The sequence below is a fragment of the Lipotes vexillifer genome, unplaced genomic scaffold (assembly GCF_000442215.2).
Source record: "Lipotes vexillifer unplaced genomic scaffold, Lipotes_vexillifer_v1.1 scaffold217, whole genome shotgun sequence".
In the NCBI taxonomy this organism is placed as follows: Eukaryota; Metazoa; Chordata; class Mammalia; order Artiodactyla; family Lipotidae; genus Lipotes; species Lipotes vexillifer.
This window is the reverse complement of record NW_006788200.1, coordinates 8,760,507-8,773,072: the sequence shown is the minus strand read 5'-3', so window position 1 is coordinate 8,773,072 and position 12,566 is coordinate 8,760,507. Positions and strand designations below refer to the sequence as shown.

The 12,566-nt window shown below is 44.2% G+C and overlaps 2 protein-coding genes across 2 annotated transcripts; both read right to left on the bottom strand.

Moving 5' to 3' along the window:
• Positions 1–281: 281 nt before the first annotated feature.
• Positions 282–2,675, bottom strand: LOC103085625 (protocadherin beta-17-like). Its single transcript, XM_007461490.1, has one exon. The coding sequence runs from the start codon at positions 2,673–2,675 to the stop codon at positions 282–284; it is 2,394 nt and encodes a 797-aa protein (XP_007461552.1).
• A 2,611-nt stretch (positions 2,676–5,286) lies between these two features.
• PCDHB6 (protocadherin beta 6) lies at positions 5,287–7,825 on the bottom strand. The gene has a single exon (XM_007461489.1). The coding sequence runs from the start codon at positions 7,678–7,680 to the stop codon at positions 5,287–5,289; it is 2,394 nt and encodes a 797-aa protein (XP_007461551.1). The 5' UTR covers positions 7,681–7,825.
• Between the last annotated feature and the right edge of the window lie 4,741 nt (positions 7,826–12,566).

Sequence of the window (12,566 nt, the reverse complement as noted above, 5' to 3'; positions counted from 1 at the left end):
AACATTTGTGACTTCCAAAAATCTGACCACCAGAAAACTGAGAAACACCATTTCACCATTTAATGTCTCATCTCACATGCAAAATGTGAAGGGCTTAAAAAAAAAAAAAAAAGACAGCAACAATAAAAAACACCTAGAGATTCTGAATGTAAAACACTTCAAACTATAAATATGACAAAACTTACGAATGAGTGAATATGTAAGCGCTATGTGAATGAAAGGGTTGGAAATTAATACATTAGTGAATATGATCATTTATCACGTCTTGTCAAGTGAGATTCTTAATTGAACCCCAAGTGGTTTCTAAAGTTCGAGTTTTCCTCGGTGTCCGTACCAACCCCTTCACCCATGATGTTGGGGACAAGAGGTTTCAGACACTTGAACTCCCTGGTCCCGGAGCCTCCCGTCAGACACACCTCATACTGGTAGCTCTGGGACAGGGTCCCCGTGCCGCTGACGCCGACTAGGTGGTCCGGAAAGGGCCCCTCAGGCACCGAGCAGCGACCCACCGAGGCCGCCCCGCCCCTCCTGCACAGCCACACCGCGACGAACACCAGCACCGAGAAGACAAAGAGCGACGACACGGACGCCAAGGCCACCACCAGGTAGACGGTGAGCGGGGCGGCCGGGGCCGCGTCCGCCGCTTCCGCTTCCGGGGCCGGCAGGTAGGGCTGCGAGAAGCCGTCCACCAGCAGCACGTGCAGCGTGACGCTGGCCGAGAGCGGTGGCTCGCCGTTGTCCTTGACCAGCACCAGCAGCCTGTGCTTGGCCGCGTCGCGCTCGCTCAGCAGCCGGGCCGTGCGCACCTCGCCGTTGTGCGCCCACACGCCGAAGAGGCCGGGCTCCGTGGCCTTGAGCAGCTGGTACGACAGCCAGGCGTTCTGGCCCGAGTCGCCGTCCACCGCCACCACCTTGGTCACCAGGTAGCCCGCCTCGGCCGCCCTGGGCACCAGCTCGGTGCAGGGCGCCGAGGCGTTCTGCAGCGGGTACAGCACGAAGGGCGCGTTGTCGTTGTCGTCCGCCACGAGCACGCGCACCAGCGCCTGGCTGCTGAGCGCGGGCGAGCCGCGGTCGGCGGCGCCCACGCGGAACTCGAACGCCCGCAGGGCCTCGTAGTCCAGGGACCTCAGGGCGAACAGGTGGCCGTTGTCCGGGTTGATGGATACCAGGGAGGCCAGGGGCACGTGCGGGTCGAGGGGCGGCAGCAGCGAGTAGGTGACCTGGGCGTTGGCGCCCGCGTCTCTGTCTGTGGCGCGGACGCTGCCGATGTGCAGGGCGGGGCTGTTGTTCTCGCGGACGGACAGGGTGTAGGAGGTCTGGGTGAAGGCGGGGGCGTTGTCGTTGACGTCGGACACCAGCACGGTTATGTTGTGCTCGGTTTTCAGCCTGGGGGTTCCCATATCTGTGACGGTGATGGTGATGTTGTACTTGGCTCTGCTCTCTCTGTCCAGCGCTCCTTCTGTTACCAAGGTGTAGAAATTTTCTGCAGAAATTTTCAGAAGGAATGGGAGATGGTCTTGGATGTAACACATCATTTTGCCATTGTCCCCGGCGTCTGGATCTGAAATTCCGAAAATAGCGACCACAGTGTCAGGGGTGTTTTCTGGGATATCATTCATGAGCAATGACATGGTCAATTCAGGGGCGTTGTCGTTTACATCCGTCACTTCTATGGCTACAGTGCATTTTCCTGAAAGACCCCCGCCGTCTGAGGCCTCAATTTCCATACGGTAAGATCGAATTTCCTCAAAATCCAACATTTTTTTTAATCGAATATCCCCCGTTACTGTGTTGATTTCAAAGGCCTGAATGACTTGATTTGATGATTGGAAAAATGAGTAGGAGAGCTCTCCGTGGGTCCCAGCATCCAAATCTCTGGCAGAGACAGTGATGACAAGGGAGCCTCTAGGGCTGTTCTCTGGGACCTGCACCTCGTAGAGCTGCCGAGCAAATTCAGGGGCGTTGTCATTTATGTCCAGGACCATGATGAGAACCTGGGAAGTCCCAGTCTTTGGAGGTGACCCACCATCCAGCGCCATGAGAGTTAACCTGAGCTCTGGCTGCTCCTCACGGTCCAGCTCTTTGGCCAGCACCAGCTCCGGGTATTTCCTGCCGTCGCTGCGATTTCGAGTGAAAAGTTGGAAATGGAAGTTGGTGCTAATTGTGTAGTTCTGAACTGTGTTACTGCCCACATCTAAATCTTGAGCTATTTTCAAAGGAAATGCAGTCCCTGTATGGCTACTTTCTGAGATTTTCAGTAGGATTTCATTTTCCAGGAACTCAGGGGCATGGTCATTTACGTCTTGGAGCTGTAATTCACCTTGAATAAACTGCACCGGGTTTTTCAGTAACACCTGGAAATGCAGTATACATGGATCCATGTCACCGCACAACTCTTCCCGGTCCAGTTTTTCTTTTAGGAGCAAATTCCCACTCTTGTGCTCGACCTGCAAATGCTGTTTATTCCCTTTGGAAAGAATCCGGGCGCCGCGCGAAGCCAGCTCTCCTAAGCCCAACCCCAGATCTTTTGCTAGGTTGGCCACAAATGAGCCGCTGTGTCTCTCTTCTAGAACGGAATACTTAATGACCTCACCACCCACCTCCCACAATAGTAATAGAATAATAATGGCAGTCACTTGCCTTTTTTGCGTCGCTTTGGGTAGCGGCGTCTCCATGGTTCCTCCGGGTCTAAAAGATGCAGTATGTAATCACAAAATAATTGCTTTGCAGCCAACTCTGCTATCTTGGTTCAGTAATCTTGAGTTAGCTCTTAACATTGACAGGGGGATAGCTGCCTCTGAAATCTTCTTTACCCATCAGTATAAATGTTTCCTTTGTGAGCTGCCAGAAGCGGATCGGTTTTTATGGAGTCGGGGAGCATGCAGCGACAGTTTTTCACTCTCTTAACCTGCAGCGCCACCAAGCGTTCTGCTTCACAACTTCAGGTAGTCTTTATTTCAAAGAGTAATGTAATAATAGCTAAACTGCATTGAACACCTTTTGGGTCATAGAGTGTTATAAACTCCTTTCCCCCTCACCTGTGATGCAGTTTTGTTCAAGTATCTAACAACAGTTGTGAGAGCAAAGTAATACCTATTTATCTATATATTCGTCTTCTCTATAAAGGTACAAGTTCAGTAGACAAAACTGGGCTCAAGATAAATTTATTTATTTAGTTAATAAGTATTTCTCTGTGCAGGAATTTTTCTAGCTTCTCAGGATAAAGCGGTAAATTAAACACAAAACTTCTTGCTCTCAGGAGCTTACATTCTGTTACAAAAATACTAATTTGTTCTATCGTGTTAGAAGAAGTTATAAAATTTTAAATCCAGTTTCTACTCCCAATCAAATTGCAGTGTGCCTGTAACTTTTGAAAAATGTGACTTCTTTTCAGTCTCTGTATACATAACCTTGGGGAATTTATTTTCCTTCATAAACTCATTGTGTGCATAGCTCACTAAAGTTGAGAAGAAATGCCCATTTGTTTTATTGGAAATCAGTAAGTTCTGAATTCAGGCAATGTCTTTCTGCAAACATGAAGAAGGCAATAAAGCCAATGAAGTCAAACATATACTTTCTAGGGAAGGGTTTTGACCTGTCAGCATTGGACAGGGCCCATCCCAGCGTACACCCTCTGGGACTGTGCAGATGGGGTTACTGAAAAAATCCACTGCAACAAGTAAAGGCATGTGGTTGGAGTAAGAATAGCAGAAGAAGCAGTTCCCTCAAAGAAGAATGGAGGAGGAGAGGGGAAATATCTGGGAATACAAAACAGTAAGGGTTCCCTACACTCATTGAATTGATCAGTAATCATCCCTGACAAAAGAGCCATGATAGTTCATTTATTTGGACACAGAACACAGCTAAATATAATTTAGTTAAGCCCAGTTCCATTTTAATTAAGGATAAAAAGAAAATATTCACTCAATTGTCACTGCCAGACTTTGACGGGACCTTGTAAATAGGGATATTTCATAAAATACTACAAATATAACCAACAAAAATAAAATCAAATATGGGTTAAACTGTGAAAGTAAATGATTTTGTGGTTAATAAAGATAAATGGTGCATACACAGCACTGGAAGGGAAAATCTGACATTAGCTAGTAACCTGCTACTCATAACTTACTTAGGGCTTGGCAGGTATCACACATATAGAAGGAGGAGGAGTTTGAAAAGTATAATTTGGATTTTACCAAAAATACCTCTGAACTTGCAAACTGTTAGACAAAGACAAGGAGATAAAATGTACTCTCAAGCACTTTATATTCTGTAATAGAGATTAGGGTGAACAAGGATGTTTTCTGTTTAGAAGGAAAGTTAAAACAGTGATATTTAATAATTTCACTTATTGGCAAGGATACTATATTGTAAAGAGAATATTAGTATTACTAATTCCTTGAAAGTTATTTTTTTAAATTCACTATTGGTATGTTAATAACATTTAGCAAATATTTATTAAGCATTTATAATTGGCTTGGTGTTGTTTTAAACAGGCCAGCATATTCTTACATGAAGCTGACAAACTGATTTAATGTGTTGACAATTTTGTTAAGTCTATATTCATAGAAAATATGTATTGACTATTGTGGTATACTGAAATACACATAAATATGAATGGCTATTTTAGCATTTAGTCATCTTTAGTGTTTATCTTTAGTTTTCCACACTTTAGTTACCCTAAACTTATACTGGGAATACAAAACAGTAAGTGTTCCCTACACTCATTGAATTGATTGGTAGTCATCCCTGACAAAAGAGCCATGATAGTTCACTTATATGGACACAGAACACAACTAAATATAATTTAGTTAAGCCCAGTTCCATTTTAAATGATATCAAATACATTCAATAATATCAATTACATTAAAATTTTAAATATCTGATTAAATAATATTAAATACATTAAAACTTTCCCTACATAGCAGTAGTGATGACAGTTGTCACCACTACATAGAAATACAATCCTAAGGACTTTGGAATATAATTTTTGTAAAAAGAATAGATTATTCAATTAAAATTTTTTTAAATAATGCAAATAAAAATTTACTTTTGTTCAAATTTTCAAATATACTTGAGTGAGAGTAATTTTTAAAAACTACTAACGATAATTTAGGGAAAATACTGTGCATACCCAGTACCTGATTTTTTAAAATTTCACCATAAGGAACAGTAATAAAATAATCAGGAAAACGGACCGTCAATAATATGCATTAATAACATGTATGTTTAACTTAAAAGAGATTTCTAACTTATTAAGTAGGGTTTAATAGAATAATCCGATACTTAACTGAACAGGAAACTATTCCGAACGGTGGGGTTTTCCTCCATTTCCCTCCTAGTGCCCTGGGGAGGGAAGTTAGGGTGAACAGGTTTCAGAAACTTGAACTCGCTGGTCCCAGGGCCTCCCGTCAGACACACCTCGTACTGGTAGCTCTGGGACAGGGTCCCCGTGCGCTGACGTCCCACCAGGTGGCCCGGAAAGGGGCCCTCGGGCACCGAGCAGCGACTCACCGAGGCCGCCCCGCCCCTCCTGCACAGCCGCACCGCGACGAACACCAGCACCGAGAAAACGAAGAGCGACGACACCGACGCCAAGGCCACCACCAGGTAGACGGTGAGAGGGGCGGCCGGGGCCGCGTCCGCCGCTTCCGCTTCCGGGGCCGGCAGGTAGGGCTGCGAGAAGCCGTCCACCAGCAGCACGTGCAGCGTGACGCTGGCCGAGAGCGGCGGCTCGCCGTTGTCCTTGACCAGCACCTGCAGCCTGTGCTTGGCCGCGTCGCGCTCGCTCAGCAGCCGGGCCGTGCGCACCTCGCCGTTGTGCGCCCACACGCCGAAGAGGCCGGGCTCCGTGGCCTTGAGCAGCTGGTACGACAGCCAGGCGTTCTGGCCCGAGTCGCCGTCCACCGCCACCACCTTGGTCACCAGGTAGCCCGCCTCGGCCGCCCTGGGCACCAGCTCGGTGCAGGGCGCCGAGGCGTTCTGCAGCGGGTACAGCACGAAGGGCGCGTTGTCGTTGTCGTCCGCCACGAGCACGCGCACCAGCGCCTGGCTGCTGAGCGCGGGCGAGCCGCGGTCGGCGGCGCCCACGCGGAACTCGAACGCCCGCAGGGCCTCGTAGTCCAGGGACCTCAGGGCGAACAGGTGGCCGTTGTCCGGGTTGATGGATACCAGGGAGGCCAGGGGCACGTGCGGGTCGAGGGGCGGCAGCAGCGAGTAGGTGACCTGGGCGTTGGCGCCCGCGTCTCTGTCTGTGGCGCGGACGCTGCCGATGTGCAGGGCGGGGCTGTTGTTCTCGCGGACGGACAGGGTGTAGGAGGTCTGGGTGAAGGCGGGGGCGTTGTCGTTGACGTCGGACACCAGCACGGTTATGTTGTGCTCGGTTTTCAGCCTGGGGGTTCCCATGTCAGTGACGGTGATGGTGATGGTGTACTCGGCTCTGCTCTCTCTGTCCAGCGCTCCTTCTGTTACCAAGGTGTAGAAATTTTCAACGGATGGTCTTAGAAGAAAGGGGAGATTGTCATCTATAGAACAAGTAACCTGTTGGTTATGTCCAGAATCTGCATCTGATACACTGAAAACTGCCACTATGATCTCAGGCAGGTTTTCAGGGATGGGGCTGGTAAGTGACGACATAGTCAATTCGGGAGCATTGTCATTCACGTCCAGGACCTTGATGACTAAACTGCATTTTCCTGATAGTCCCCCACCATCTGTGGCCTCAACATCCACCTGATATGATTGAAATTCCTCAAAATCCAATGTCTTTCTCAGTCGAATTTCTCCCGTATTTGCGTTTATTTCGAAGGGTTGGTTAACATCATCGACTTGAAATAAGGCATAAGATACCTCCCCAAAAGATCCTGCGTCTAAATCCCTCGCTGAGACGGTGAGAACCAGAGAGCCCAGGGAGCTATTTTCAGGGACTTGAGCCTCATAGAACTCCTGAGCAAACTCGGGGGTGTTGTCATTGCTGTCCAAGACCACGATCTGAATTTTTGTGGTCCCAGACCGGGGCGGAGACCCGCCATCCAGCGCTGTGAGGATTAGCCTGAGCTCAGGCTGCTCCTCACGGTCCAACGCCTTGTCCAGTACCAGCTCTGGGGACTTCCTGCCGTCCTTGCGGTTCCGAGTGACAACGTGGAAGTGAGGATTGGAGCTGATTTTGTAGCTCTGAAGGCTGTTGCTACCAGCGTCTAAATCCTGTGCCATTTTCAAAGGAAATACCTTTCCTGGCATAGTAATTTCTGATATTTTTAGTAGCATTTCTCTAGCGGGGAACTCTGGGCTGTGGTCATTTATATCTCTAATTAGCAAGGCAGCCTGAAAAAACTGCAACGGATTTTCCAGTAACACTTGGAAGGGTAGCACACAGGGCTCAGTAGAGCCGCAAAGCTCCTCCCGGTCCAGTTTTTCATTTAGCAGCAAATCATAGGTCTCTGGATCAAACTGCAAATACTGCCTATTCCCCTTAAAAACAACCCGGGCGGCCCGGGCAGCCAGCTCTCCCATCCTGAGTCCCAGGTCCTTTGTCAGGTTGGCCACAAATGTGCCACTTTCTGTCTCCTCCAGTATAGAATACTGAATCGATTCTGAACCTGCCTCCCACAAAAGAATCAATATAATGAAGATCACCACTTGCCTTTTCTTATGATGTACTTTTGTTTGCACCATCTCCATGGTTATGTCTGGTTCCAGAGGAAAAATCCTTTTCCGATGCCAATCACCACGTCCACCGTTGACCCTCCAAAATGTCTGCTATAAAATTTCAAATTCGTTCTTATAATTTGTCTGGTGGCGTCCGCTCCCCGAACACTTCTATCTTAGCTTTAGCCGTGTGTTCCGTATTTTTTTCTTGGGTTTCTCCGTGAAATGGAGTCCACTGAATGCAGAGCTTTTATCCATTCTCTTAGCCTGCACTGCCACCATGCGTTCAAATTAATAACTTTGTGGGGTGTTGCAGGTCAACACCACATCCAAAATCTGAGCATTAAAAGGTTTTTTTAAAAGTCAGTGTTTCTCAAACTGTAGTGTGTGAAACACATGCATAAAGACTTACCTGGGAGTCTCGGGGTGTTTTTGCAAAGTCAATTCCTGAGCTCCCCTCCAGAACTTGAATCAAATTCTCTGGCAGTACTAACAGAAATTTGCACTTCAGTCTTTCTTCTTAAGTGATTCTGATGCGAACTAACACATTTAAGAATCATTCCCTCAGGTAATGTAAACTTCCTATAACCAACTTTTATTCATTGGCAGTGCAGTTTATCTCTGAGGAGCAGTGTAATTTCTGAATCCAAGTATACGATTTAATTGTCCCATCAACAAACTATACAAAATGTAAAAGTTGGTTAGCAAGACCAATCTTAAAATACACAATCATTTCTCTAAATTTTATGGCTAATAAAATGATATGAACAACATACTTACTTTGTTTTGTGGGCACACCTGCACACTACAGGGAACAATTAGGCTATTAAGAAAATTGAGGCCAAGAAATACTTATGATAGAAGTATCTAATCAAATTAAAGTATTTAAAAGAGGGACTAGGAGCAATCAGGTATCTGTCATAAGTAAGCATTTTAGGATTCCCTTCATTTTTGTATGGGTAGAAATGGTCATGATTTTATTAGTGGTCTTCATTTTATTGTAACTTTTGGGTCAAATTTCCCTGCTATATTAAGTAATTAATCAAGGTCCAAATATATTGCCCTGTTGTAAGAGCATATGCAATGCAGAAAACAAACATTCAAGAATCACCTCTACCAGTCTCTCACAAGGATGACACTAGGTCCTATAAATATAGACCAAATAAGGTAGTGTGAAAGGTGAATTATATTTGAGTGGATACCCTGGAATTCAATGATGGTTCATCATGGCTATATTCATTCACAGCTCACCAATTTCTGCTCAGATAAATTGGAAAATGTATCTCTAAACTTCCTGAGAATACATTAAATGGGTCACTGCATATCTGAGTACACAAAATACACCAAACATAATTCATTTAAGAATGATTTCATATTTATTGAGAGGTGAAATCAATCGAGTTCAAGCAAAATTCACTTCAGGTAAGGAGTGAATAATGGAGGATTAAAAATGAGGATATTTTTCAAAATACTTCAACTCTAGCTAAAATAAATAAAGCTAAATAAATCTAAACTCTGAACAGATGAAGTCATTTTGTAGTTGAAAAGCACCTCTGTCTACCCAGAAGGATAAAATTAAGATCATTTTGTTTCACGATAAATGTTACTGAGAACAGACTTCCTTGAGGATCTGAATAACAGAATACACTGATGAAGTAAAACCAACAATCATAAACATCTTGGATGGGTTTAGTTTCTTCTCTGAAACAAAATTATTTCTAGCTCAATCCTAAATGCTTCCTCCTTTCAGTGGGCAGTCTGAGTTCTGATTCCAACTTAATGGCATCGCTGGCATCCACAGAGTCCTTTATTCACTCTCTTTGCCTGAAGGCATCCTCAAATGCAGCTTATTAAATTATTTTTTCATTTTAAAGCAAATCTTAATTATTAGTACAGTATGTGTAAAAAATCAAGTTAGATCATTGAAGTGTCTGTGAGAGCATTACCTGTTATGATAGAAAGAAGATAGTATCTTTTTGTTATCTTCTTTGGTTTCCTCTTTTTCTAAAACTTATTTTATTTATTTATTTTTGGCTGCGTTGGATCTTCGTTGCTGCACGCGGGCTTTCTCTAGTTGTGGCAAACGGGAGCTACTCTTCGTTGACGTGCATGAGCTTCTCATTGCGGTGGCTTCTCTTGTTGCAGAGCATGGGCTTTAGGCGCGGGGGCTCCAGTAGTTGTGGCTCGTGGGCTCTAGAGTGTAGGTTCAATAATTGTGGTGCACAGGCTTAGTTGCTCTGCGGCATGTGGGATCTTTCTGGACCAGGGCTCGAACCCATGTCCCCTGCATTGGCAGGTGGATTCTTAACCACTGCGTCACCAGGGAAGCCCCTCTTTTAAAAAAAAAAAATTTTTTTTTTGGCAGCATTGGCTCTTTGTTGCTGTGCACGGGCTTTCTCTAGTTGTGGTGAGCAGGGGCTACTCTTCATTGCGGTGCGCGGGCTTCTCATTGCAGTGGCTTCTCTTGTTGCAGAGCACGGGCTCTCAGGCCTGCGGGCTTCAGTAGTTGTGGCACGACGGCTCAGTAGTTGTGGCTCACGGGCTGTAGAGTGCAAGCTCAGTAGCTGTGGCGCACAGGCTTAGTTGCTCCGCGGCATGTGGGATCTTCCCAGACCAGGGCTGGAACCCATGTCCTCTGCATTGACAGGCGGATTCTTAACCACTGCACCACCAGGGAAGCCCCAAGAAGATAGTATCTTAATGTAACCCCAAAAGATATCAGTTGGGTATGTGAAGAAACTGCCTTTTTGGAAAGTGGATTACATTAGATTCCATCAGGAAAATGCTTCTCAGTTGCTTTGATTTGATCGGCTAGAGTTGAATTGACTTCGCTTTTACAAACGTCTCACAAGGAATAATTCATTTCAAGTCTTTATTATGGAAAAAGTTCAACATATACAAAGTAAACAGCATAAACTTGCATGTACATATCACCCAGCTTCACAACATTCTGTCTTGTTTCATCTGTACTTTTTCCTCCACTTTATGCCTCCCACTCAGTGTTTTTTTTGTATAGCTCTTTTTTTTTTTAACATCTTTATTGGAGTATAATTGCTTTACAATGGTGTGTTAGTTTCTGCTTTATAACAAAGTGAATCAGTTATACATATACATATATCCCCATATCTCTTCCCTCTTGCATCTCCCTCCCTCCCACCCTCCCTATCCCACCCCTTTAGGTGGTCACAAAGCACCGAGCTGATCTCCCTGTGCTATGGGGCTGCTTCCCACTAGCTATCTATTTTATGTTTGGTAGTGTATATATGTCCATGCCACTCTCTCACTTTGTCCCAGCTTACCCTTCCCCCTCCCCATATCCTCAAGTCCATTCTCTAGTAGGTCTGTGTCTTTATTCCCGTCTTACCCCTAGGTTCTTCATGACCATTTTTTTGTTTGTTTTAGATTCCATATATATGTGTTAGCATACGGTATTTGTTTTTCTCTTTCTGACTTACTTCACTCTGTATGACAGACTCTAGGTCCATCCACCTCACTACAAATCTCAATTTCTTTTCTTTTTATGGCTGAGTAATATTCCATTGTATATATGTGCCATATCTTCCTTATCCATTTATCTGTTGATGGACACTTAGGTTGCTTCCATGTCCTGGCTATTGTAAATAGAGCTGCAATGAACATTGTGATATATGACTCTTTTTGAATTATGGTTTTCTCAGGGTATATGCCCAGTAGTGGGATTGCTCAGTCGTAGGGTAGTTATATTTTTAGTTTTTTAAGGAACCTCCATACTGTTCTCCATACTGGCTGTATCAATTTACATTCCCACCAACAGTGCAAGAGTGTTCCCTTTTCTCCACACCCTCTCCAGCAATTATTGTTTGTAGATTTTTTGATGATGGCCATTCTGACCGGTGTGAGATGATATCTCATTGTAGTTTTGATTTGCATTTCTCTAATGATTAATGATGTTGAGCATTCTTTCATGTGTTTGTTGGCAATCTGCATATCTTCTTTGGAGAAATGTCTGTTTAGGTCTTCTACCCATTTTTGGATTGGGTTTTTTGTTTTTTTCATATTGAGCTGCATGAGCTGCTTGTAAATTTTGGAGATTAATCCTTTGTCAGTTGCTTCATTTGCAAATATTTTCTCCCATTCTGAGGGTTGTCTTTTCATCTTGTTTATGGTTTTCTTTGCTGTGCAAAAGCTTTTAACTTTCATTAGGTCCCATTTGTTTATTTTTGTTTTTATTTCCATTTCTCTAGGAGGTGGGTCAAAAAGGATCTTGCTGTGATTTATGTTATAGAGTGTTCTGCCTATGTTTTCCTCTAAGAGTTTTATAGTGTCTGGCCTTACATTTAGGTCTTCAATCCATTTTGAGTTTATTTTTGTGTATGGTGTTAGGGAGTGTTCTAATTTCATTCTTTTATATGTAGCTGTCCAGTTTCCCCAGCACCACTTATTGAAGAGGCTGTCTTTTCTCCACTGTATATTCTTGCCTCCTTTATCAAAGGTAAGGTGACCATATGTGCATGGGTTTATCTCTGGGTTTTCTATCCTGTTCCATTGATCTATTCTATTTTTGTGCCAGTACTGTATAGTTCTTTTCTTAAGATAATGTTTACACAAATTGAAATGCACCAATCTTAACTGTATCATTTTTAACAAATGGATCCATCAGTGTTAAAGATAATGAACGTTTCCATGATTCACTGGGAACTGTCTTAATTATATTTTCCAGGTTAATTTTAATAATTAGGTGGCAAAATATTGGTCTCCTCTGGACACAACACAGAAAGGTAAACAATGTAAAAAATCACCATGTCCCATGCTCTTTTTTGCTTATGTATGCTAATTTGAAGTGACCATTTCAAGATTAATTTAGTTGTATTATTACCAGTGAGTTGAAATAGTACTTTAACTGATGAAACATTGTAAAGTGTGTTAAACTTAATTTTATT

Excerpts from the sequence above, each read along its gene's own strand:
- LOC103085625 (XM_007461490.1), bottom strand. The coding sequence starts at position 2,675 with ATGGAGACGCCGCTACCCAAAGCGACGCAAAAAAGGCAAGTGACTGCC.
- PCDHB6 (XM_007461489.1), bottom strand. The coding sequence starts at position 7,680 with ATGGAGATGGTGCAAACAAAAGTACATCATAAGAAAAGGCAAGTGGTG.